At 52.8% G+C, this 26,296-nt stretch overlaps 1 protein-coding gene across 1 annotated transcript in view; it reads right to left on the minus strand.

The window, feature by feature from the left end:
• Positions 1–26,296, minus strand: part of PHGDH (phosphoglycerate dehydrogenase) — a 31,233-nt gene that overhangs the window by 1,492 nt on the left and 3,445 nt on the right. The window contains exons 2-10 of the mRNA XM_036090116.2: positions 21,869–22,020; positions 20,060–20,125; positions 15,795–15,849; positions 15,602–15,700; positions 7,234–7,366; positions 6,630–6,778; positions 4,969–5,121; positions 1,949–2,081; positions 860–990 (exon numbers count right to left, since the gene is read on the minus strand). Of these exons, the coding sequence (XP_035946009.1) occupies positions 860–990; positions 1,949–2,081; positions 4,969–5,121; positions 6,630–6,778; positions 7,234–7,366; positions 15,602–15,700; positions 15,795–15,849; positions 20,060–20,125; positions 21,869–22,020 (1,071 nt within the window). The remainder of the gene's footprint in view (positions 1–859; positions 991–1,948; positions 2,082–4,968; positions 5,122–6,629; positions 6,779–7,233; positions 7,367–15,601; positions 15,701–15,794; positions 15,850–20,059; positions 20,126–21,868; positions 22,021–26,296) is intronic.

Consider the following 26,296-nt stretch of genomic DNA (forward strand, 5'->3'; position numbering starts at 1 on the left):
GTCCACCTAACAGCCAGTTTGGAGGGCTGCAGCCCGGTCAACACGCTCAGCAATTCAGGGCCAGAGAAGAGGGCAAATGGGCCAAGCCTAGTGCGCCTGAGCCTTCGCTTCCTGGGACAGGCCATGGCCTCCCTCAAGGGGGGGCCAGGAGAGGTCTGCCAGGGACAGGCGGAGGCTGGGAGCCGGGAAGGAGGAGGGAGGGAGGCTGGCCTGCCCCAGAGGCCGACCCAGCCTGGTCTCCTCCTGCTCACTGCTTCCTGAACGCAGTCAGTGGCCTAGTGGAGGGGGGAGCGGAGGAGGGGAGACAGGGGAGCTCGGCGGCCCATCGCTCCTGGCAGCTCACACTGGCTGAGAGACGCAGCCTGTGATCTACAAGGGGAGCCAGAGGGGGAGACACCGAAGGGTCGGCGTGAGGGCAGCAGAGGCTAAGAGGACATGCTGCTAGCTTCCAGAGGGGGCGGGCTGATCAAGAGCCTGGGCGCTGTGGTAAACAGAGCCCTGATGGAGTCGGAAGCCGCGCGTGCCGGGCCGCCTCCCCGCCTCCGGCCGAGACGCGGCCCGGCTCCTCCTGCTCCCCAGCGGCAGAGTGCGGGTGCCCCCGCCGCGCGTGCACAGCGCGCTTGCACACAAAGCACTTGCACGGGCATGTAGTTCACGCGTAGCAACGCTCAGAGGAAGGCGCTATTTCCGCTTGGCGGATGGAGAAATTCGGGCTGCTTGTCACGGGTGGGCGGTGTCAGCAGCAGGATCTGCACCCAGGGCCCCCACTCCATGAGCAGGGCTGGGAGCCTGCTCTGAAAAGGCAGGGACAGAAGGACCGTGCCGACAGGAAAGGCAAGGGGGGCAGGGGGACACGCACATTGAGGCCGGCCTCTTTCACCAGCAGCTTGGCGTTCACCAAGTTCACATCAGCCTGATGGGAAGTGTCTTTCAGGAGGCCGACAATGACCGCGGGGCTTAGGCAGTTGCCAGCGTTCTTCAGGGATGTTCCTGGGGACAGAGAAACTACCATAAGGTGGCTGTTTGCTGAGCAACACGGGAGCCAGCAGATCACGGACCCTAGCTTCCGGTCACGGACTCCTCACTGCCCTGGGGGCGCCAACCCCAACCAGCTCGGGGCAGTTCCGCTTCCTCTGGAAGGCAGAGAGCCAGTGACCCTCCGGTTCCCTGCCTCGTTTCCTCTGGGCATCCCCCCACCTCTGACCTGGCCTATCACAGGCAATGCCCAGGGTCTCACCGCCCCCGAGCTCCCCCCCAAGTGAGCAGATGCCCAACAGGCCATAGGGAGGACAAGCCTCCGCATGGTTTAGGGAACTAGAGCCTTCCCCAGTCTCTCAACTACATCTGCACAGGCTGGAGCCAGTGCAAAAGTGGCCAGAGCCTGCCCAGTCCCTGAGGACAGACACCTCGGGCGCTGTCTTCGTTCCCGCTCTCCAGCTGAGCAGAGGCTCCCAAGGACCACCAGCTTGCCCGAGGACCAGCCTCGCTATGTCACAGAGCACAAACTGTCCCACCCTCTGGTCTAGCACAGCGCCCGGACTCTCACTTTACATGTGAAGAACCCAAAGCTCAGAGAAAGGGAAGTCACTCAGGTCAGCGACAGGGTCAGACCCAGAATCAAAGGTCCCGTCGCTTAATCTGGGACTCCCTCCACCTACCCGTTGCCTCTCCCATGAAACTCTGTCTCTCGTGGAGGTTTCTCTTGTGCCCAGAACATGCACATCTTAAAAATACTATATAAACGTGATTTGTGAAAATCACATATTTCCCAGTGATTTTCTGTACCTCTCCCTCTGTTCCCACTGGGTAGCAACTGAACTCCATGCAGACAGAACGTGGGACATGCAGTCCCAAGGACCAGGGTCAAGTCATTTCCCAGCCCCTCACTGTCTGTGACCTGCTGCAGACACAATCCTCTTGCCCTCTCTCTGCAGTGTCCCCAGCTCACCCTGTGTTACCACCTGGATGGTCCCTTTGGGGGATCCAGCCCAGGCTCGCATCAGGGTCCCCAGAGCTTCGGCCAGACCAATCCAAGGCTTGGTATGCGGAGAGAAGGCACTCGTAAGGGCCTGGGCATTCACCTGCACAGAAAGGGGGAGCAGAGCCAAGGTCAGGAAGAGGCAGGGATCCTAAACACAGCTCCACCTAGAGAGCAGAAGGCACAGGGCCATCCTTGTTTGAGTGCCTGGGGGTGGGGAGCGTGGAGACAACTTCCATCAGCCACCAACAAGACAATGACTTGTGCCTTTAGCTTGGGAGAGCTGTAGAGCCAGAAAAGAGCACAAAAGGCTAAGACCATTGCAAATTGCCAGAAGGGGGGAAAAGGCATTTCTCCCACCTACTGAACTGTGCCTGCCTCACCCCCTCCACGGGAGACTGGGTTTTCCTGTGCTGGGGAAGGGTCTGGACAGCACAATAGGAAGGTGGGTCTCTGACGTAAGATGGATGTTGAGTCACGGATCACTGGGACCTACGGTAGGTCTCTCCAAGGTGACTTCCTTTTTACTTTATACCTCAACTAAAAAAAGAAAGTGAGTGTTTACACTGTCATTAATCACTTTGACCAAATAGCACAGTTTATAAAGCTGGACTCACATACTCTTAACGATCCTATCACTCTTCAAACGGCCCATGGGGAGTCCACCAGGAGGCATGCTGGGCAGCCGAGGGGGACAAAAGCCACATGTCCTTCTAAAGTTGTAAGTCTAGGGTCTGGACAGCTGGATCCCCACCAGGGGCTTGGTAACAAAGCCAGCTTGTCGCCAGTCAAAACTGCAATTCCATTTTGTGGTTCATGATGGTCTGGCTTCGAATTAAGTCTTGGCCACTTCTGTGAGTCAGCTTGTAAAGAGAACCAAAGGATCTAAGAAGGATTTAATTCGAAACACAGGGTTTGATACGAATCAAACAGGCTGCCGACGTTGGAAATGGCCATGAGGCAGGGCTTCCCAGCAGGCCCTTCTGCGTGGCCGGCCGCCTGGCTCGAGGGCTCCCGCAGCGGGCTCCCCCTCTCCTCTCCAGAAGGACACAGAAAAGAGCAGCAGTGAACCAGGAGGTGGGACGAGGGCAGGCCAGCTGCTGGGAGCAGAGATGAAGGGCGGCGCGCCAGTGGGCTGGGCTGAGGCTGCAGCAGGTGGAAGCAAGTGCCCTCCAGGCAGCCCCCGGGGAACCCGCCCTGAGGTGCCCACAGCAGGTCAGGAGAACCAACGGAAGGGCTTCGAGAGTCAGGTGCCCTTGAGCACCAACCTGATCCTAATGTTCGTCTGTGTCTAAGGTTACGACAAAACTGAACTGGAGAGGATGCAGAGAAGAATTAGGGAGAGATTTCCCATGTGACACAAATGTCTTTCTTTCCAAAAGCCTACTGCAGGACAACCAGCCACTTTGGGTGGACACTGAAATTTGCCCAAGTGTAACGACTTTGACCAAGAGATTTTACCTCTGCTAGAAGATGGGAACAGTCTGGTTCCATCTGATGGGGCTGGTGGGAAGGAGTCCCCTTCACGAAGAGGCCTGGAATGCCACCACTAGCTAGTGACGCCACGGTAATTCCCGAGGGCTGCAACACTGAGGGCGGAGGCGTGCCCGGCACAGGGCCGCGGAGGGAAAGGCCCAGCCTGACTGGCCAGCACTGGCCACGGCCCAAGCCTCGGCCTCGGTCCCAGCGTGTCACCTGGGGAGAGCTGCTCAGAAGCCAGAGGTGCAAAGGGACTGAGAAAGTGTCCCCCACTCTGAGGAGCCAAGAGACGCAGAACAAAGAGGGGAGAGACACACAGATGGAGAGGCCAAGCGTTATCATTGTCGTCGACTACCATCCTGTGGCTGCCACCAGGCGGGCGCTGAGGGGTCCTTCAGAGGAGGAGCTGCTCCCTTCCTCTCTCAGGGTGTAGAAGGCAGGGTGGCCCGGAGAGCTGGCCTATCAAACCAGGACTGGCAGGCCGAACAAAACACCCTGTGTCTCTCCTGCTGCGGCTCTGTCCTCAGCAATGAAAATCCCCAGCAGAGGGTCAGACAGGAAGGTTGGGGACCGGCCCTGGCCCTGCCCCTGCCTTGTAAGCTGCCTCTCTCCTAGAGTAGAGCCACACGAGCTGCAGAGAAGCTTACATCCTGGCTTGTTTGTCCTCAGAGAATTCGGAATTTAAAGATACAAACTCAGGAAATCTTAGTAACAAGAGAGAATGTGGTTCATTGCAAAAGGGTTGACACTGGGCTGGAGAGGCCAAGCAAGTCTTTGTGAAGGGGTTGCAAGCCCCCTGAAAGACAGCTATGCTTTCCTTATTCATCTCTGTGTCCCCCAAAGGGCTATGACAGCATGGGGTACCTTCTGGAGCTTAAGGAACATCCGAAGATTAAATGAAGGAGGCAGGCCTGGAAGTGTAAGTCAGGTTAAGCTTGGGGGAGAAACATGCCAGGAAGGGCCCAGTGTGAGCTACGACAAGACGTAGGGACATTAGGCCATGATTTGAGGACAGAAAGGGGGCCTGGAGGGTTCACTCTGGGGGTGGGGATTCGCCCTGCCCAGGGGTCTAAGATGGACACAGTAAAAGGAGCGCTCAGGTCCAGGAGGTGAGAGAGGGCCCTGACAGCCTTCTCCACAGACCGGTCCCCCAGCCACCGCTCCCCATGGCATCCAGCATCGCCCAAGCCACACTCCTTCATTCCCAAGTCATGTGGAGAACAAAAGAGCCTTTCTCTGGAGCCTGGAGCCTGGAAAGAACCACAATCTCTGCAGCAAGGCTACACTGTCGCAGGGCCGAGCCGCCTCCCTGCCGCTGGCCCGCAGCGAGAAAAGCTAGGGACAGGTGGTTCCTGTCGCCCCACCCGGAGGGCTGGCTCCAGGGGAGTCCTTATCTCCTGCTCCCAGGGCTGAATCTGGTCAGCACACCACTGCTCCCCGGAACTGTCACCATCCCCCGCCCTGCTCCGCCCTCCGCCCTCCGGGCCCCAGCCCCACTTGCCCATACTTACCACGCCCGCTAGAGATTTCCCCTTCACCATGTCCACAAACTGGATGGCGATCTCCTCCCCGCAGCGGCTCTGGGCCTCCTTGGTGCTAGCGCCCAGGTGGGGGCAGCTGATGACGCTCTCGTGGTCCACCAAGGCTCGGTCCCGTGGTGGCTCCTGCCCAGAAAGAGACACCTCTCGGTTGGCTGCCCAGGGAAGTTGGAAGAGAGGAGGGCAGGGGTGAGGACACCTTCTACTTCGGTTTTGCCAGGGACGTCACGGGTTTCGACAACCGGCTTCCTCGTCAATGTCCCTTCACAGCAGAGTAGACAGAGCTATGGATGGGATTCGCCTCTCGGCTCCCCCTGCCTTTGGGTAAATCTGCATCTCTCTGAGCCTCGACTTCCTCATCTATAAAATGGGTTAATACTACCCACCTTATAATACCTTGTGCAGACTGAGCACCAGTAACACAGGAGGTTCTCAGCCAGTGGAAGCTACTGTTTCTGTTACCGGTTTTTCCCTCGAACTCCACCTCGCCCCTGAATCCTTCCAGCACTTACGGTTGGCTCCGCACGGCATCAGACTCTTTGCAGGCCCTCTGCACAGCTGTCCCAACCTGGCTCTCAGCACGACAGGTGGGCCACCTGAGCACCTCTGCCCACCCTCCAATGTCCTTTCCACCCCTTCTGCTCACTGAGCACAAGGTACTCCCCTTGGGAAGGTCACTCAGGCCCCTTCTCTGGCCACCTGGGCCTGTGAGTGCTGTCCGCATAGTAGCAAGTGCCAAGAGAAGACCAGAGACAGACAGGGGAAGGCGCAGAGCTGGGGAATGGCAGTACAATGAGGGCCAGGTGCCCATCTGCCTTCAGGAAGCGTACCATCTATGTGAGAAAGAGGACCAGGAGTACCAACCCCATGAGCTGTGTGCTCTGGGCAGGGCATACACAGTGAGGGCACCAGGGCTCAGAGAGGGCCGGGGACTTGCCAAGACCTCACTGCAGGTCACCAGCAACCCCCCCATGGCCTGAGCCAAAATCCCTGCTCTTTCCCTTGGATCTGTGATGCTGGTGGCAGGACTTTTAAGAGAGGCCAAGAGCATTGGAGTGGACATGCGCTGTCCATCATTCCATCTGGTGTAAGAGCAGGTGGGGGGACAGGTGAGCAAAGACAGATTCTCTGGCTCCAACAGAGAGGCAGGGGGAGCAGCCCACATAGGACACAAGGGAACGCTTCTAGCTGTTGTCCTCAGGCTGCCTTTCCTCCCCAGAAGAAAGGAAGGCAGGGAAAGCCAACAGACACTGTGTGAAATGTCTTCTTGGCAATGGGATTCATTTCAGCAAAGACCTGTATCAGTACATTAAATGCTGCCCCAAATCCTCAACCTCAGAACGGGTTTGCTGCACCGTCCTCCCTGGAGTTATCCACATGACAGCAGGCCAGGGAGCCTGAGACCAGGAATTGGGTCCTATTTGAAATCTGGGTTTTGCGAAAGACAACATGGCTGCCTCCACAGTACGGCCCGCAAGGGCTCCCGAAACCACAGTGGCGTTATTTTTGGCAACAGAATTTCTCCTGTTTGCCATGGATGCTAGAGCCCTTAAGCCAGAGGCCTTTGTGCACACTGGGCTTTCTCGGTCCTGGGCCCCTCTGCCCAGCGCTCCCCTCCTCCCCCAGGCACTCACCTCTGTAAAGACGTCCAGCGCGGCACCAGCGCACCGACCGGACTGCAGGGCCCGGAGCAGGGCCCCCTCGTCCACGATCCCTCCCCGAGCGCAGTTCACCACGCGCACCCCCTTCTTGCACTGGGCAAAGGTGCTGTCGTTCAGCAGGCCTGGAAGGAGGGAAGAGCTCTCCTGCAGCACCAGAGGCCCTCCCCGCCTCGCCCCTGCTCCTCCCCCACAGGCCCACGGCCTCTCTGGCCTCACCTCTCCCTTCTCACCGGCTCTGCGGCAAGAGTCCCTGTTCTGGATTTAGACCAAACACAGTTCGGAAACGTCCTAGAAGCCCCTGAGCTGTTAGTGCTTTGAATAGGTCCCAGAACCAGAAAGGGAAGCAGCGGCCCCAGGAAGAAACCATGGGGTCACTGGTCGTGCACATCGGGCCAGCTCACCCCACACATTTCCAGCTAGCTCATCCCTCCTCCGTGTGGGGCAGGGCCAGCCAGCCAAGCATCACTCTGTGCTCGAGGGACCTAGTCCCCAGCGTGTGCGGAAGGCCCAGACCGAGGGCCCACCCTTATCTGGTCTGTGGCTTCTGTGGCCGACCCACAAGCAGGGATACACCTACCTGTGGTGGAGGGCAGGAGAGGTGTGTGCACGGTGATAAAGTCGCAGAGAGGCCAGATCTCCTCCAGGGGCAGCTGCTGGACACCAAAGGAGGCCGAGACCTCCGGCGCGATGATGGGGTCGTATCCTACAGTCTGGTCAGAAGCAAGAAAGAGACAAAGACACGAGCGAATGTCACTGTCCCTTATTAGTACTGGTATTTATTGAACACCTACCAAGCACTACTGCTAAGCCTTTCCAAATGCAGCTGACCTCTCACAGTAAGGGTTGCTACTCTTCTCCTTTAGAGATGAAGAAAGTGGGGCTCACACATTAGGAGGGGCAGGCCCAAGTGCGAAGGGAGGTTTACCTCCAAGCTCTTAACCACGAACGGATGCAAGAGCAGCATGTGCGTGTGCTTGCGCGCGCGTGTGCGCACGTGTGAGGTTGGATAAGGTGGAGCTCAGAAACCCTTAGCGAGCAGGGAGGCCAGGAGAGGCAGGACAGCCATGTGGGGAGCGGTGACGCGCTCATAGGGTACGACGAGGCAAGGGAGGGCAGGTTGGCCGCAGCCGAGGACCCTCAAGGCCAGAAAACAGGCAGGGGCCCTGACTACTTCCACAGAGTGAGAAAGAAACAGGTGGGGGCAGGGGTGCAGAGCAGGGTTAGCAAGGAGACCAAGACCGGTCGCTGGGGAGGGGGGCTGCTGAGGCATCAGTGGGCAGAGTCTGGTCCCCTCCTGAAGTTCCTTTTAATAAGGCTTCAAATGCATCTAGTCTTGGAAGGCCTAACTTGGTGACTAACCACACAGATCCTTTCAATAAGGCAGGTTTGACGGGGATGGGGAGCGAGCACATCAAGAGGAGGGACAAGTGAGGCATAAAGGCACTATGGATGGGGAAGGACCCAGAAAGGACCTCCTTCTGGGCTGGCGGGGGAGGAGAGGGTCCCCAAATCAGAGGGACCTCTCCGAGGCTGCCGAGAAGGGAGGGAGATAGGGAGGCAGGCAGGGAACTCTGGGGGTACAAACTACATCAGCCTCATGAAACTTGCCAAAGGTCATCAGATACTGGTGAGGGCAAGAAGGAAAGTCAGAGAAGACAAAGCTCAGAAGAAAGAAGAAAGGACGCGTTGTCATAGCTAATAATGGCAAACATTCCTTAGCATTTACTGTGTGTCAGGGGCTTTCAACCCAGACCCGATGGATTAGGCACTAGGATTTCCCCGTTTTACAGATGAGGAAACTAAGGCAGAGAGGTGAAACGATTTAGCCAAGGTCACACAGCTGGCAGATGGTCGAGTGGGGACAAGAACCAGTGTTTGGATTCGAGAGCCTGCACCCCAAGTGCCCATCCTTCTAATGTGGGGTGAGGTCAGGACCCTCCCAACCCCACCTGAGAAAACAGGAGCGGAGTAGATGGAAACAGTCTTGGGTGCCAGTCACACATCTCCTCGGCAAGGGCAAGGCATTAGAGACTACCAACCCTGTACCAGCAGCTGGGAAGAATCCATAACCAGCCAGGAAGCATCTCCCTCTGGTCACCGCAAAGACTTAATCCACTTTCTGTGCGGTCTACCCGGGAGGTCTGCCCAGGGCTCTCTCCATCAGCTTGGTCCAGGTCACCAGCACTGACTGGGGGGAAAGAGGTGTAGGGGCCGCAACCAACTCAAAGGCATCAATGTCCTCAAGAAGGCAGGAAAGCCAACTGACCTAGACAGACCTTCAGGTGCCAAGGTACGGACGCTGAACCAGGAGGCCCGGACCTGGGTCCTCAGTCTGAAGTAAAGGAGTTGGCTGGATGATTTCAAAGTCATCCCCTGCGCCAACACTCAGCAATTCAATAATTCCTTGAAAAGACAGTTCCCTTAACCCTGAAAAGTTATAGGTGAACCCTAGAATGCTCAGAGGTGGCCGGGGATTGAACAACAACAAACAAACACAACAGAAAGTGTGATACTCTAAGTGTGGTCATTTCTGTGTGGTGGAATTCATTTTTTCCTCCTTTAGGCTTTCCTATGCTTTGCAACATTTCCCCTGCTCACCCTGAATTTCTTTGTGGGGGAAGAGAAAAGTCATCTTAGAAAATAATGGCATCTTAAGAGGATTTCTATGTAAAATTCAGCCCTTCCAGAGATGAAACGGACATGGTTATGAATGAGGTAGAGCTTTCGGATCACATTTTTCATCATCAGCCTGAGGAACAGGGAAAAGGCAAGGTTTAGGGGGAAAGGCTGTAGGGGAGAGGCTGTAGGATCACAGGCTCATGACCACCACAGTCCCAACGGCCATTCCCCTTGGCTGTAACCTACTCGTTTTGGCAGGGACAATGAAGTGTCCAGGGGAGGAGAGAGGGCCCCAGGATCCCTGCCCGTACTCTTCCAAGTCCTCTTTGTCCGCCGGCTACTCGGAGGCCGCCTGGAACAACGGCCCCGTTCATCTCTAATCCAGATGTACTTTGTTCATGTGAGCGGGGAGCGGAGGGGAACACCAGCAGAGGTCACAAAGCCGAGCCCAGTGGAGGCCAGTCCACACTACTCTGGGGCTTCCGGGCTCTCAGGAGCCAAGAAACAGCATGGAGCCATGGGGAGGAAGGGTCCCGAGGGCTGAGCCGGGCCCAGTGGCCCTGTGGCGGGTGCCTGCAGCTAATGGGGAGCAGATGGGGCAGGAGGAGACTGCATCCCCCACAGTGGTCAACAGGATCTGACTCAGCTTGCTTTCTCTTGTTCACCTGCAGACAACTGCAGGGAAGAATTTGGCTGAGAAAACTGTTTTCATTTTTCACTGGAGATACCCAGGGCAGATTGGAGCTGAACTCAGCTAGGAGTCGGGATTCTTACACCAGGAGACCATGTCACGGGGAGTAGAAAGAGTAACATTGGGCCCAGGAGACCAGTGTCTGAGTAGGGTCCTGGCATGTCCCGGAAAGGGTCAGAAGTCCCGATGCGCAGAAGTTGGAGCAATTCCAGGTACGTACTGTCCGAAGACTATTCCTATAGAGGAGCCTCAGGGAGACCCACGAAGGGGTTCCCCACGTGAATCCTAGCCTGAGGACAGACTTCTGATGCTGGGCAGCAGGGGAACCCTAGGTTTTCCAGGAGTACTCCTAGCTGGTGTGAGAAGGCAGCCTAGAGAGGCCGACCACAACTACCCTGGGCCCTCTGGCTTAGCAGCAGATGCTGGAGAACGAGGGGGCCTTCACGGTCAAGGGTCTCCAACAAAGGAGCCTAACCATCATTTGGCTTAGGATTAGAACTCTCTTTCCTTTGCACAATGAAATCTTAAACAGAAACCATGTTCCTAAGGTACTTTCTAGAACTTGAGGCTCTGGGAAGAACGTAAAAAATCAGTACTCTAGGGCAGTAGGAATTCCAGTTACCAGACTGAGATAGGAGCTGCCTGTCCTGGGGAGCTTTTGTCCTGAGAAAAGTCGAGCACAGTGACCGTTTAACCAACACGGATCAGGAACGAAGACAGTGGTGGTGATGCAGGACAAAGGGTACCAGACTGGAGGTCAGGAGACCCGGACTTTAAGCTGTACTCCATCATTTACCATTCCTATTATCTTGAACCTATCATATAAGCGTCCTGGGCCTCAGTTTCCTTATCTGTAAACCTGAGGTAAGGATACTGACCCCGCAAGGGTCATTGTGAGCACAGCATCTGACACAGCAGACCTCAGTCAACGTGAGCTGGGCCTGAAAGCGTCGGTGACACCTGGCGCCTCAGGTTCAATGTCCATCCCTCCGGACTAACTTCAGATTCATCACAACACTGGCCACAAAGAAACTGCTGGCCTGCTCCTCACAGAAAACCCTGGCAAGAGAGTGCAAGGCTCAGCTCCTGGCTGGCTTGGGCCTGCTAGCACATTCTGGGGGACACGCGAGCATGAGTGAATTGTGTCTCCAAAGGGTACAACCTGTTCTTCAACAACATGATCGAGAAAAACTTTGAGCAGAAGGAACACCATAGAGCCTAAGACTCAGATGACTCAGACCATTAGCAGGCCACAGACTGCCGGAATTCTCTGGAAACCCACATCTGGGCCGTGTGGTTCAGAGCAAGTCAGCAGGTGCTCTCAGGTGGCACATGAAGATCCCTTTCCAGGCCTGTGCTGGTTGGGAGGGGCAGCCTCGGTGGGCTCTCCCCCAACCAACTCCAACACGCACACCCTAGATGCTGTTGGGAAGCCAGGTGGCTAAGCTCCCTAGCAGAGCTAAGGTCTAGGATCCCCGATTCCCTGAGTGACCAGATAGTGACAAAGAAAGGACAGGAAAGGTAAGGGGGGCGTCCATCCCCAACATCTGAGCGCAAAAGTGTCTCCGCTGATCACTCCTGTGGCACAAAGGGGTCAACTCTTAAATCGTGATACTCTGGAAGGGGTTGGATGCTAGTCATCCATTAACAGCCTCATTAGTGATTAACAACCTGGGTGACAGATTAAAGCACAGGGTAAGACCCCAGGACCAGGGAGGGAAGGGGGTGACGAGGATGATCTTCACATGCTTTGCAGCGCCGCCCGAGCTGCCCAACTGGAACCACTCAGGGTCCCCTATGCCTCCTGGTCCACACTCGGTCTTTAATTACAGGGTTCTCCCAAGTTACTGTAACAAACCACAGTCCTTAATAATGTTGCTCAATTTCCTATGGCCGCACAGTAAACTCACTGCTAAAGACCATTTCACAGATAAAGAAACTCGTGGCCCACGGGTAATGGGTGCTTGGAGATATCAGAGCTTTAAAGGCCACCTGCTTCTACCTCCCTGCCAGTGTTCACACCTTGTCCTCACACACTGGCCCAGTGCTCACCCAGTCTCCTGTGGGTGTCTGCAGGAGTGGGACACTCGCTCTCCCCATTGAATCTGGGGCCAGCTTGGGCTGTAGTTCTGTCCCCTCTGCCTTGTACCTGTTGGTCCTCCTTGGATCCACTCTTTAGACAGCATGACTCTTCTATAGACTGCCCGTTAGCTATTTGACGGCCTTCTGGTATGCCTCCCAAGTCATGATGGGGCTCAGTGACCCCAGTGCCTAAGTACATGTCTGTACTTAGGAAGTACAGACATGAGCCTCTCACCATCATCCTCTATCTCCAGAGCTTTCAGTCTCACAGAGCATGTGAGGGTCTGACTGGTACAGAGCATGAGGAATCTCACCTTCCTTGTTCTGGAAGCCATAGTTCTTTTAATGCTGCCAAAAGTCACATTACCTTTTCTATCAGCCATGCCACTGTTAACCACACTGCATTTTTGTCAACCAAAGGTCCCTGCCTTGGGAAAACTTTTTAACAACACTTCTACATCCAATATGTGTTTAGTTGCTTTGGGGCTCATTTTAAGGCACTGATAGGGATTCTAGTTAAACTTCCTATTAGGATGCCCAACCATTCTAGCCTTCCTTTGTCTTTTAGGATCTGATTCCACACTCTTAAAAGTTAGCCTGCTTCCTGTCACCCAGGCCATTGATGAGAACCGTGGAGAAGGCAGCGCCCTGCACCATCCTGTACCATCTCCCTCCAGATGGAGACGGAGCTATCCTTCAACCAGTTACTAAACCTTTTAGCACCCAGCTCACAGTCTCCACCTTAACCCCAAGGGTATCCTAAAAGATCTCACCAATGTCTTACTAAAGTTCACATTTCCAATGTCCATCCTTGAGGAAATGGTCAAATAAAAAGCAATTTGTCCACACAACAGAATTCCATGCAATAGTTTACAAATATGGTAAATTTATTTATTCCAAGACATACATTTTTATCTTAACACCATGTACAATGTTCTATTTTCTATAGGCATAGAATCCCTCTATAGGCCAAGAACTGTACGCATTCCATGTAAATGCATAGAAAAAAGTCTGAGATGATACACACCAAACCGATGTTACCTGTGAGACCAGGACTGGGGTGGTAATCAAGGAGATAAGGATCTATATTTCAAGATATGTGAGGATTCATTCACCTCTTACATGATTAAAATACAATTTTAAATCGTCCAGATATAAGACACTTAAGGATGTTCCTGATCAATCAGTCTAATATCAGTTTCCAAAGAGAGAAAAAGGCCAATTTAAAACAACCTGTGTTTAGGGGCGCCTGGGTGGCTCAGTCGTTAAGCGTCTGCCTTCGGCTCAGGTCATGTTCCCAGGGCCCTGGGATCGAGTCCCACATCGGGCTCCCTGCTCAGCAGGAAGCCTGCTTCTCGCTCTCCCACTCCCCCTGCTTGTGTTCCTGCTCTCGCTATCTCTTTCTCTGTCAAATAAATAAATAAAATCTTTAAAAAATAAAACAACCTGTGTTTAGTAAACACTGATCATTGTTTCCTGCCGGGATGCTGATAAACCATCTCTTTCACAATTTGTTCAAGAATCTTCCCTCCTTGCCTTTAGAAAATCTTGCTCTTCCCAGCTGCTCAAACATCAACCAAGGAGCTTTGGATGATGCAGGTCAGTCATCTGCCCCGAGGCAAAATTCATCTGGACCCAGAAATAGGTTAGGAAGCTCAGTTAAAGTGAGCCGAGAATATAAATGAAGGCCATTTGGGCCACTCTGAAATGACCAGGGCAGCTGGCCAGGGCCGGGGGGGGGGGGGTGACCACTCCAAGGCATGTTTTAGCAGTTTACAAAGATCATGTGCCAGAAACAAGACAGCCTACAGTGACCCTCCGGAGACAGCCGGGCAGAAGAACCCTCAAGGGAAGCAGCGACGAGCTGCGACAGGCAAAACCACCCACAGCCTCAAAGCCTCGCTGGGAACGTGGGCATGTCGTGCGTGGTCTGTCGGGACGCACGGATTCACATTCATGAGCAGGCTCTGGACATCTCTGAATCAAACACATGCCCGAGGGCTCAGGGTCCACCTCCTTCGTGCCTCTCGGAAGCAGCCCGACAGCAGCTGAGAAGCTGAGCCCGGGCCAGATGAGCAGAGAAGCTTACCAATCACTTCCATGACTCAGGAAATGAGGTGGGGCTTTCTGTTTGGGTAAGTCACTGCCCCAAAGTTTCAAGTCCATGATAACCAAGGCTCCTGAGCTAGCAGAGGCCGGTGTGCTTTGGTGCCCTAGGGAGCCATGGGGAAGGGGACCAACAGCCTTCCTGAAGTCTCTGTATCATCAGTGAGGCGCTCACCTGTTTGGCTATTTCACTCTGAGTCATACTTAACCCAAGGCCCCTGCTTTTAGAGGATCAGAATTCTCTGTGAGCTAAGCCTTAATCCCTCACAAAAGAGGAAGAGAAAGCGCTCCTTCCCGCGTATGGCGCCTGGCCAGCCCTGCACAGGAGAGCAAGGCTTTGGTTTGTTCTCATGATCAGTGGATCCTGCCGGGCCCCCGCCCCCTCTCCAGGGATCTAGAAAAATGTGCTGAGGCTTAGGAAAGAGGTCTGGCTGGTGTAAATAAATGTGGTGGGGGAACAGGGACAGCAGGGAGAGGAAGATGTTCAATGTGGTATCACGGGATGCCCACCTGGGTTCTTGTCTACCTTCCATTTGCTGGAGGCCTGAGCAAAAACAAACTCCAGACATCAATATAAAATTAAGGGTTCATCTCTAAGGTTCCTTTTAACTCTATGAAGCCAGGGGGACATGGAGAAAGGGAGGAAGAAGGAGAAAAAGGGAAAATGCCATCGCAGCTCTATGTCAATTTTTCTAGAAATGATCTGATTGTCAAAACTATTCTCCTTTCTGTTTAATGAAAGCCTTCCTGGCAGCAGTTTGAACACATCATCCCCCTAACAGCAAACAGCGAACAAAGAGTGAACAAGGAGACATCCACGAGCACTCCTGGCCACCCTGTCACCCTCCTGTGGCTCGGCGGCCTCCCCCTTTGCAAGGTCTCCTGGATCGGCCTAAGGGGATGACAACCCTCCCTCCACCAGAAGAACCACGGAGTTTCCAGAATAGGATGAAACCGGGTCCTGGAGGGAAACAGGGGTCAGGGAGGGTTTCTGAGCAATATGCAAGGTGTTCTAGCCAGCAGGCTTTAACTTCATCTCGGCAGCGTCTAGACAATCACCGCACCGTCCCTTCTGCACTACGGAGCAGAGCTAGAAGGTGGATAGAGACTTGCTCTGCTAGAAGGTTGCAAATTTCCTCCTGTTTCTCTGAATTATCACAGGCAACAGACACAGCCAATCAAAGAGCCCCTGTGGCAGGGGAGGAAAAGTTGAGCAGGAAGCATGACCCCGCCGCTCCGCTGGGACCCAGAGCTGACGGACCTCCACCAAGCGTGCCCAGACTTTGAGTTCAGGTGTCCAGAATGGCTACCCCGCCGACTTAGTCAGGGGCTCTAAAGGAGGGTCAGGCCCTCTGAGGACAAAGCCTTCACCTTCTCTCAAGCAAAGCTGCCTCTCCCAAAACTGCTACAGGGAGCCCCACGTCAAAGGGGTTCACCAACCTCTTACCTTCATTCCAAAGGACTGCATCCGGGTGGCCACTTCTCTCCCAATTCTGCCCAGGCCAAGAATTCCCAGGATCTTTCCATTTAGCTCTGTTCCCATGAACTGCAACCAAAAAAGCAAAAGGCAAAGTGGCCGAATTAAGCACCAGGGACCCGGGCGCCGAGCCGGGCGGGACGAGGCAGGGCTGGCCGCTCACCTTCTTCCGTTCCCATTTGCCGTCCTTCATGGAAGCCGTTGCCTGGGGAATCTGCCTGCAAGGACAGACACGGGCTCAGTGGGCCCACGCAGAAGGCGTGTGACGTGAGGTCTGCACAGCTGCCCCCTCCAATGGTCATTCCCCCAGGGAACCAAGCTCAGGCTGGGTCTGGAGCTCAGGTGCAGAGACACCGAGGAGGGTCAAGGGAGTTCAGCAGAGGGAAATCCGTCAGCGAGACCTGATGTGGGAGCCCCAGGATTTCTGTCTCCAGCTAGGAGTCTAATTTCTGTCTCCAGCTGCCTCAACCAGCTGAGTGGCTCCAGGCTGGTAAAAAGCAAGCACCAATCCTCCGGGGCTCATAGGGATAACGAAATGGAGTATCGAGGGGCTCGGATAACATCAAGTGCTCCAGAAGTTCAAGGATTTTCGTTTTCCTCTTCCATCCAAGGCTGCAACCCATACCTTCCACTGTATCAGTGAACAGCTGGGTACTTATTCTTCCTTGAGAGTTTCTTAAGCCCCAGCCGTCTCAGGCTAGACTGGGGTGGGTGGGTGCCAAGTCCATACCACCTCTTGTCCCAAACCAGCCCCCCCAGCCTATCTCCTCCTCTTGGTTAACATGGGGGTCTGAGTCTCCACGTGTTCTCTGGAAGGGACAGAGGAAGTTAGGGCAGAGTCAGAGGTGAGAGGATAAGAGTATGTCATGTGGGAGGTGGTCACCCAGGCTTCTCTGGAAGCGAAGAAGGGAGACAGGAAACAATGTTCAGAATGTTTAAGGAGTCCCTGCTCTATTTTAGACACTCCATGAGAAACGCTTAGACACGCTTTAGCACATGTCCTGCTCACCCCAACTGCATGGAGAGAGACAACCGGGGGGTTCAACACCTTGAACAGCATCATCCCACTGGGAAGAGCTGAATGGACTCAAAGCCCAGCACATCCCCAGCACAGTCAGCATTCCAAGTATTTAAATGCAGTCTCTTCTGCTGGCCACAAAACTCAGAGTGGTGTGTGTGTGCCCGCGAGTGTGTGTGTGCATGTGTAAGGAGGGCGAGACTCCAACATACTGTTCCTGCAGCTCCATCTCGCCGAGTTCTTATAAGAAAACATTCTCTTGTGTCTACACCCTGCCAGCACACGCTTCCATCTGAGGGTCAGGCTGAGGGGCGATCTGCGCTCCTGCGATCTCACGGGCAAACTCCTAAAGCTTCGGTAACAAGCCTCGTGGGCAAGAAGCTCCATCCTGCTGCTCTGGCCCGTCAGTCCTCAGGAGAGGGTCCCTGTATCAGGAATGTCCCAAGGACAATGACTTGCCTTGAGGAAGGGCTACCTTCTCAGCAAAGCTAGCCTGCTCCTATGCCTCCGACCAAGTGAGACAGAGCCCACCTGCCTCCTCCCAGGTCTGGCTCACGTCCTGCTCTCCACCCTCCTGGCCCCACAGTGCCATCCGAGAGAGGGCACGCGGCCCTGGACATCCCAGCCCCCGCCAGCTGCTCTACCAGCTACTCACGGATCCTCTCCAGCCTTTAGCACTTTGGGGTCCTCACCAGGCCAGTCTGGGGAGGACCATGATGTGGGCGAGGGGCTTCCCGAGAACCAAATGGTAGCCATCCTGACTTACAAAAAGAGATGGTAAAGTGGGCGATATGAAAGCTATGCAGGCCACATTCTCCTCTCTTTCTTTCTGTGTCACTGTTCTTCCCCTGCCCCTCAGAAGCTCCTGCCGTCTGTTCAAAGTCCCCCAGTGTGAGGCCCGTCCAGGCCCCCTCTCTCCACCCACATTGCTCAATGCTCCCAACCTTCTGTCCACAGCACCCACTCTGCCCTCACTGCCCTGCTGGAAAAGCAGTCTGAGCAGACACACAAGAAGGTATGAGAGACTGGCCATGCTTCCTTACTAGAGTGCTTAGTTCTTAATTTTGATGCATCTTTGATGGTGAGGTCGTTGGATGAGAGGTTGGAAATGGGGCGCTTCCTTGAAACCACTCCACTTTACCTATTCTTTTTTTTTTTAAGATTTTATTTATTTGTCAGAGAGAGCGAGAGAGCACAAGCATGGGACCGAGGCAGAGGCAGAGGGAGAAACGGACTCCCCGCTGAGCAGGGAGCCCAATGTGGTGCTCGATCCCAGGACCCTGGGATCATGACCTGAGCCAAAGGCAGACGCTTAACCAACTGAGCCACCCAGGCACCCCCTTTACTTATTCTCTTAAATAAAGCTGGTCTTGGAATAGGAGAAAAATTATTCCTGGCTCCCAAGCCCCTCCTTCCACCTCCAGAAAAAGAGTAAGAGAATTAATTAACTAGAAAGCTGATCAGTCCCTCACTCAAAAACAAAAACAAAAACACCACTGAATTTAACAGCACAAGTGAAAACAGGGCTTGAGGCTTCTCCAGGGGAAATCAGTCCAGCCCAGATGTTCTGGAAGATCCAGACAGCCAGCTCACGGACCCCTTCCAGGCTGGGTCCCTTTGGCTGCGCACGCTGTCCCTGTTCCTCCCTTTCTCCAGTCTCCTCTGCTCTTCACTGGCCAGTGAGTAGCAATGAATACTTAAGAGCTCAGGTAGAAATCATGGGGAAGAGTTAGAACAAAGGTCAACTCCTTCAGACCCTGTCCCAGAAGAAGAGAGAACAAGTCTTGAGAGGGGAAAAGAGTAATTTCTGGGCCCCAGAAGCTTCAGGTCTGAGTAGAGAAATAAAGAGTCTTGGCTGCCTGGGTCCCCTGGTTTAAGGATCCAAGGTTGTGTGAAGGGACCTAGTGAACTCCCTGCCCTGTCCATTGGCTCCTTGCCCTCCCTGCTGACCACAGAAGTGCCCGAAGTGCCTATTCAACAACAGTACTCAATACAATCATTCTACTACCCAATACAGGAAGACTCATGCCCATTCTGCGCTGTATCCAGTGGTTCCTAGGCTGTCCCCTCTACTCAAGAGGCCCACACCCCCAGAATTCCTGCTGGAAGAGCAAGACATTTGATCATTTGAATTCCCTTGTGTTAAGAATCCACAGGTAGGGACACCTGAGTGGCTCAGTTGGTTAAGCGCTGCCTTCCAGGTCATGATCCCAGGGTCCTGGGATGGAGTCCTGCATCGGGTTCCTTGCTCAGCGGGGAGCCTGCTTCTCCCTCTGCCTGCCGCTCTCCTTGCTTGTGCTCTCTCTCTGACAAATAAATAAATAAAATCTTAAAAAAAAATCCACAAGTAGATAGAGCTTTTACTCCCTTCCATCACGATAAAGATCTGTAAGCCTAGTACAGAGGTAAGCCCTGGGGGCCAGGGCAATCAGTGAGGGACACAGCCCAGCCAGGGAATCAAGAGAGAGCTTCTCAGATGAATTAACACTTGAGCTTAATCTTGAAGAATAAGAGTTACCTGGATAAAGATGATAGGGAAGACTTTAGTTAAAAGTTATCAATCGATATCTCAGTATTAGTTCACCGATTGTGATCAAAGCACCATATTAATGTCCCATGTTAATAATAGGAAGACTGGGTATGAAGTATATGGGTCCTTCTACTATCTTTACAACTTTTCTTTATATCTAAAACTCCTAAAATAAAAAGTTTGTTAAAAAATCCCCATGCCAAGTTTCATGCCTTACCGATCAAATAAGAATCTCTGGAGCGCAGGCCAGGCATTAGTATTTTTTTTAAGATCCCAGATGATATCAATGTGCAACAAAGTCTGGGAACCTCTGGGTTATGAGAGGTCTCTGAGGTATGGAGGCTGTTACATTTTGGCATTAATTCACTCAAAAATGTTCCGAACTAAATAAAAATGTTGAGCGCTGCTTCTATTTTATACCTATGTGCAGTTGGATTTTTAATAATGAGTGTGATAAAAATAAAATACCGGAAAGACTCAGAAAAAAAAAGATGATGGGGAAGGATATTCCAGGGAGCAGAAACCACATTTTCGAGGCTTAGAGGTTCGAGAAGCCAGAGGATGGCGTGGACCACAGGAAATGACTAAGGAGGAGAGGAAGACGGCACACAGTTATTTTCTCAATGAGCCTGCTCCGGGTAAGGAGCAGCCAAGCTGAATGCCCATCCCCTACCGGGCCCCTTGGCGAGAAGCCACCTGAACTCTGTGTGCCAGAACCAGTGTATCAAATGTTTCATAAAGGATGGGTGCCCTTGAAGGTTCTCGGCAGTGTGCACGGTGCCCTGCAGAAGTTTTCTACCCTTCTCCGGGTCACTTTGTTTGGGGAGTCATAACCACGGACACACCAGAGGCTGGCTCTGCTGAGAAGACAGGGACTTACCTGGCCAGGCACATGATCATCCCACAAGTGAGCTCCGCAGCACTGAGGCTATTCCCATTGGGGGTGCTAAAGATGGAAGAAGAGAGGGGACGTCAGTGGATCCAGACCCATATTCCTACTCCTATCCCAACAGAAAGCCCGGAGTGTGATGTGCTCACTCTCCTGCCCCCTCAGCTCACCTGCTCTTAAAACCAACCCCCCAACCCCATGCCTCCCACCTGGGCTCTCTGATGGACTCCTGCTCAATCCCAGGGCTAGAGGGAAACCCCCCTGCCCTGGCTTTATGCTTTCACGAGGGATTTCAGTTGGAGGGACACACCTGGCCTCTCTACCCGAGCTCACTTCTCCCAAGGCAGAGAAGTGTCTCACTCGATTGGAAGATATATGTGTGGCTCTGCATTTCTCTTTCCTCTCGTTTCAGGATCTACCTGCCTACAGGAAGCACGGGTTCCCGCTGCTCTGTGCCATCACTCTTCCTGAGACTATGACCAATATGGGTGATCACGCAAGCCTATCAAATTCAGGTCAGCCCATTGCCCACACAGCTTCATCAAGCTGCCCAGCCCGGCTTCTGTCAGTAACAAAGCTAGGAGTTTTTTCTCCACCTGTTTGACTTCTCCTATCTCTCCACAAGTTCTGAAGTGAGACAGCTTCCTCACACCTTAATGCACAGGGCCATGCTGACTCGGCCCATTTCACAGAAAGGAGAATAGAGCTGAAACCCATGAAACTATTCTTCTTTTCTCAAAGACTCTTTTTTTGATTTTTGGCTTTGGAATAATTTATTAGCACCCATGTTCACCTTCCTTTTTCCTCTATTGGATCTTTTCATCTCTAGAAATGAAGATTACAAGGAGGGAAAAGTCAAGAGATCTTATCGCACCCCCCCAAAAAAAAAGTCAAGAGAAAAGGATTCTCAGAGTCTGTCTTTCCACCTAGTTTCCGATCTAACCCTGCAAACAGGCTGTACTGGGATGGAGGAGGGGGTGCAGGGCGGGGGGCGATGCCTCCGTGTCCAGGGCAAGAATGTAGGATGCGTTACCATTTAACATTTCTTCTGTTGGATATTGACTTCCGTCAGATGACCAGTCAATTAACCCCTGCACTATAGGAGAAGTGAAGGGAAGGGAGAGGAAGGTTTTGAGGACACCGAACTTCCCAAGGGAAGGGAAAAGGCTTGGGGATGAAGAAGCGGGTGACAATCACCTTGCCACACTATCTAAGTGCCAGATGGGGGCCAGAAGCAAGTATGGCCGAGTCCTGGCGTGCAGTCATGACCTCTGCACTGAGTTTCTGCAAAAACAGCTCTAGCGGGGACGCTTTCCCTCTCGGCACTGGAGTGTGAAAGAGAAACTGGGGTTCCTGGCTGCAGAAGGGTGCCGGGCAGGGAGGAGGGGAAAGAATGTAGAGCCACTCAACTAGCAAAAGCTGTGCACCTGCACGGGGGGACCGAGCAAAGCAGAGCTAACGAACATCCAGCTCCAGCCAGAACGACGGAGGGAAAGGGGCAGCACTGGAGCAGGAAACGCAGATAAATTCGCTAACATTCCTCTGATTCCCAACCAGGCTGTGCTTCAGACGTCCATGGAGTGGGTTTGTGAAGTGACCCGAGATTACAACAAGAGCCTCCTTGTCAAGAACCTGGGGAACCATGACGCTGTGAGCGCGGACCGCCTGTCTGGACTCAGCCTGGCCCAGGCATCCTTCTGGAAGCCCATCCTCCTCTGACCCAGCCTTCTCTAACCTAAGTTTTCCTCTCCCCCTGTGTGGTGAGGCTCCACCCCCACCCCCCGGGGCTCCACGACGTACTTCATGACCAGAACGCCCTTCCTGGTGGCAGCCTCCAGGTCCACGTTGTCCACGCCCGTGCCGGCCCTGCCCACCACTTGGAGCTTCTCTGCCGCGTTGATGACATCAGCAGTCACCTTGGTGGCTGAGCGGACGATGAGGCCTTCACAGTCCTGAGATAGAAGAAACATCTGGGTCCACAGTCGGTCCTCAAGACCTCCTAGCACCTCTTTGCCCAAAGGGGGAGTTCCTGCATGCTGGCTAAGTTTGGATAGCTTCAGAGAGAGGAAGCTGAGAGCATCCCCATCCGGAAGGGGCTACCAGCAGGTAGGCCTGGGCTCAAATCCAAGCTCCATCCCCCATGAGCTACGAATCTGAGACTTGGCCTCCTCAAGTGTGTGAGGGGGAAGTGAGAAAGGACAGGTGCAGCCCCCGACATGCTCCCTGGCTCTGCTCAATGGCCAGCACCTCCACCATCGGACATGGTGCTGCTGAAGGGGGACTGAATTCTACTTTGTAAGCCCCAGTGACCGGCACGCGGCAGGTGCTCGGTAAGTGCTAGCTGGCTGAATGACTAAGACGTGAACCAAAGACAAAGTGTTGAAAGAAAGACATTTCCTAAAATAGAGACCAAAGTAAGGGGAGGACAGGAGAACAATCAAACTGGTCTATAGCTGCTCAAAAACGCGGGCAATTTGGGGCTACAAATATACATATGCAAAAAGTAAATACTTTCTGGATTCATCATAGCTGCTTCACTTGGGCTAAGCTAATCCCCAAGACAGTCTTTCTTAGGCTCATCCAGAATCTTGTGATATCTTCTCAGAATGAGGATATTGTTGCCCAAACACCCAATGAGAGTCCCCAAGAAATGGATCAAGTGAGCCATGCTCTGTCCCAAACTGGCTGTCCAGGGTTGGTAAGGAAGTAAGTGTTGTTGTTGCAAAAGCAGCAATCTGTGGGGATCGGGAGGCTGGGGTTCCAGTCACGGTGCTAAATCCCCCCCACTCCTGGTCTTCATCTGTAAAATAAGAGGGTTGGAACAGATGGCTCCCCTGGGTCCTTCCCACATCTGATCTGACACCAATGATGTAAACCTCTTTGCAATTTCCACAGAGAGCCAGATGCAGGACCCTTCCCAGGCTCCCCAAGCCCTTTTATTATGTCGGCAGTTCTGAAACAGAACCTCAAAATGTGACACTCCAAGCAATATTGTCCAACTCCATTTCACAGATGAGACACTGAAGCCCAACAAGATCAAGGATGCCCGTGTCCCCTCCTCCTGCCCTTTTCATGCCCTCCTTCCATCCACCGGGTGCCTGGTAGGTATGTATCTGGCATTATGCTAGACTCTGTCAAGACAAGATGAAGAAGTCACAGCCCCACCCCTCAAGGGGCTCACAGTGCCAGACACCCCAAAACTCACCAGTACACATGTATGCTGTGACTTCAGAGTGTCCAAGGCACACAGACACGGAAAGGTTAGAGGAACCAAATAGGAGCCACCCCATCTGGGCTGACTGCCAACACCGGCCAAAGCCAGGGGAATCTTGAGGGTGCTTGGAATTCCTCCCTCTAAAGCAGCCTAGTTGAACATTAGCCAATGCCTGGGCACACGGGGACACTGCTGACTGTCCCACATTCAAGTCCACTACACTTGGTTCCAAAGAAAAGGCTTCCCCTGCCTGGCCACCCACTACCAACTTTTTAAGGCACAGTCAACTTCTCTTCCACGAAACCTTGCCAATGACGATGGACTCAGTATCACTCCCTCCCCCTATTTTTCTATCATCTGTTTTACATTCAGGTGTCCTCTGTCTGACCTGCAATTTGGTCTCTTCATCCATATTTTACATCTCAAAAGCAGGACTATCTTCATAGCTGATGCTAAAACACTGTGTTGAATAGATGAATTCAGAGATTTGAGAGTCCGGTGGAAACCTATCCTCACCATTCTCCCCACCACCACCTTCCTTCCCTAAATAATTCAAACATGTCACATGGTCAAAAATCCACCATGGGAAATCCCTTCTCTTGACTGTGATAAGGAGGCACCAGATCTACTTGACAGCACTCAAGAGTTTTGTGAGCATAAGAAGAAGGAGAGAGATGGGAGAAAAATGTTCTGAAACTGACAAATTGATCAACAGAACCAAATAGGCACCTGACAAATAGACCCATGTATATCTGGGACAGACAAACAGACCCATGTATGTCAAACTGATGGGGAAAGGAAGAGCTATGTGATAAAGGGTATTAGGAAAATTTAGGTAAAAAAAACTCACTACAAATTTTTAAAAATCCAGAAGAATTAAATAATTTTTTAAAGATAAGCATTAGAAGAAAATGTAAGGGGATATTTTTATGATCTCAGGATGGGGAAGCTTCATAAGCAAGGCAAAAATCCCAGAAACCATAAAAGAAAATACCGACAAATTTGATAACTTTTCAAATGTCAATTTTTTTTTTTTAAGTAAGCTCTAGGACCCATGACCCCTGAAGATCAAGAGTCGCGTGCTCTAACAATTTTCAAATGTTAATTTCTTATGGAAAAGATCCCATAAACAAAGTTAAAGTCAAGTGATAGGCTTAATATGAGGGAAAATCCTTGCACCATATATGACAGAACAAAGACTCATCACCAAAAATAATCAAGGCTTCCTATGAATCATTTTCTTAAATGATAAAGAACCCAGTACAAAAACAGGTGAAGGTCCAAGCTGGTAATTCGCAGGAGAAACACAAAGTGGCCAGTAATTTTTAAAGACTCTTAAACTGCTAGATATCAAGAAAATGTAAATTTTGGGGATGCCTGGGTGGCTCAGTCGGTTAAGCGTCTGCCTTGGACTCAGGTCATGATCCCGGGGTCCTGGGATCGAGTCCCACATGGGGCTCCCTGCTCAGCGGGGAGTCTGCTTCTCCCTCTCCTTCCCACTCATGGTGTTCTCTCTCGCTATCTCTGCCTGTCTCTCTCAAATAAATAAATAAAATCTTAAAAAAAAAAAAGAAAATGTAAATTTTAAAATGTGGTATTTTCAGGCATCATATTGGCAAAACGAAAAGTGGTAATAGTCCACGTTGGTGAGCGTGCAGGGAAAAAGGAGTATAAATTGCACAACCCGGAGAGGGCAATCAGGCAGCGTGCGAGCACATTTTCACCGTGCATTCCCTCACCACCAGTTCTGACACCTCTGGTCACTGCTAACACACTGAGGAAGTCAAACCTCCTTTGAAGTGGTCAGTCCAGGACCAAGGGTCAACTGACAAGAAGCAGGCCTGGAGCGGGACCACCCAAAGAGTCACAGTCTTTTCACCTTGCCGCTCTAGTATCAAGTTCCTGGGCCCAAATCTGAGGCACAGTCCTGCTCCGGATGCTCTACCCAATCACCCCGTTGGGCCCCAAGAATCTGGCCTCCTCAAATGCTTTCTCCAAAGCCACCACCACCCTCCCCAAACCTTAGGAATCTGCTTCCCACGGTGGGGGGGGGGGGGGCAGGGGGGGCTGCAGAGTCCCAGCAGCCCACCCCATGCTTGCAGACCCCAGGACAAGCACAGAAACAGCACGATTAGCCTTGAACAGGCCCAGCCTTGTCTACATAGGATTGTTACCCCGTAGTCTCTCCACGCTTTTCCCTCAAGGGAGGCATCCCTCAGACCAGCCTTCTTTGAAGCCAGAAGTCTGAAGCGTTTCCAGTCCGACCAGTACAGATGTTCATTCAGAGCTCACCTATTCCAAGTAGGGAATCCGCCTTTGGAGCCTCCCCTTCAGCCGACCCTGGTCCCACACTGAGCCAGGGTCCACTAGCTTTCAAGGTCTCTTAACACCCTCCACTACCCCCCATTTCATGCAGTTCTTGATTCAATCGCATCACCAATTGATACGTTCAATCAGCACATATTGATTGAGAGCCTACTGGTGACCTATCTCCTGCCGACCCCTCAAAACCCCAGCACTCCTACATACCATCCCCTCCTCAGGTCACAAGTCACCCCTCCAAGACTTGGCTCCAAGCAGCCTGCTCCTCTACTCTACTTATGCAAACTGCAGGCCTTAGCACAGCCTCCCACGCCCTCAGTGCAGTCGGCTGTGACTACAGCTTTCTTTTCTCCAGCGTCGTGGGGGCCATTTTGGCCACCTCTCGAAACTGCACCCATTCTGCTGTCTACTGCTCGCTGCAGCTGTCTTAGAGCTGGAAAACGGCCACTCTTCTGCTGGATTTATAGTTGTTCCAGAAAAACTATGCTAATTCAGCAGTAGAAAGCCATTCACATTTCTCAAGTTCAAACACGCTTCCTTTCCCAAGGAGAACAGGCTTGGCCTTGAGGGTGATTCTAGCATGGCTGGTGCCTCTGACTTAAATCATACAGAAAGCCAAACTCTCCAGGTCGTTGTTCCCCAGCTAGAGGATGCAGGAAGGTGCTGTTTGGCACTATATGTGTGATTCTGAT

Source organism: Halichoerus grypus, chromosome 5 (genome assembly GCF_964656455.1).
Source record: "Halichoerus grypus chromosome 5, mHalGry1.hap1.1, whole genome shotgun sequence".
Taxonomy (NCBI): domain Eukaryota; kingdom Metazoa; phylum Chordata; class Mammalia; order Carnivora; family Phocidae; genus Halichoerus; species Halichoerus grypus.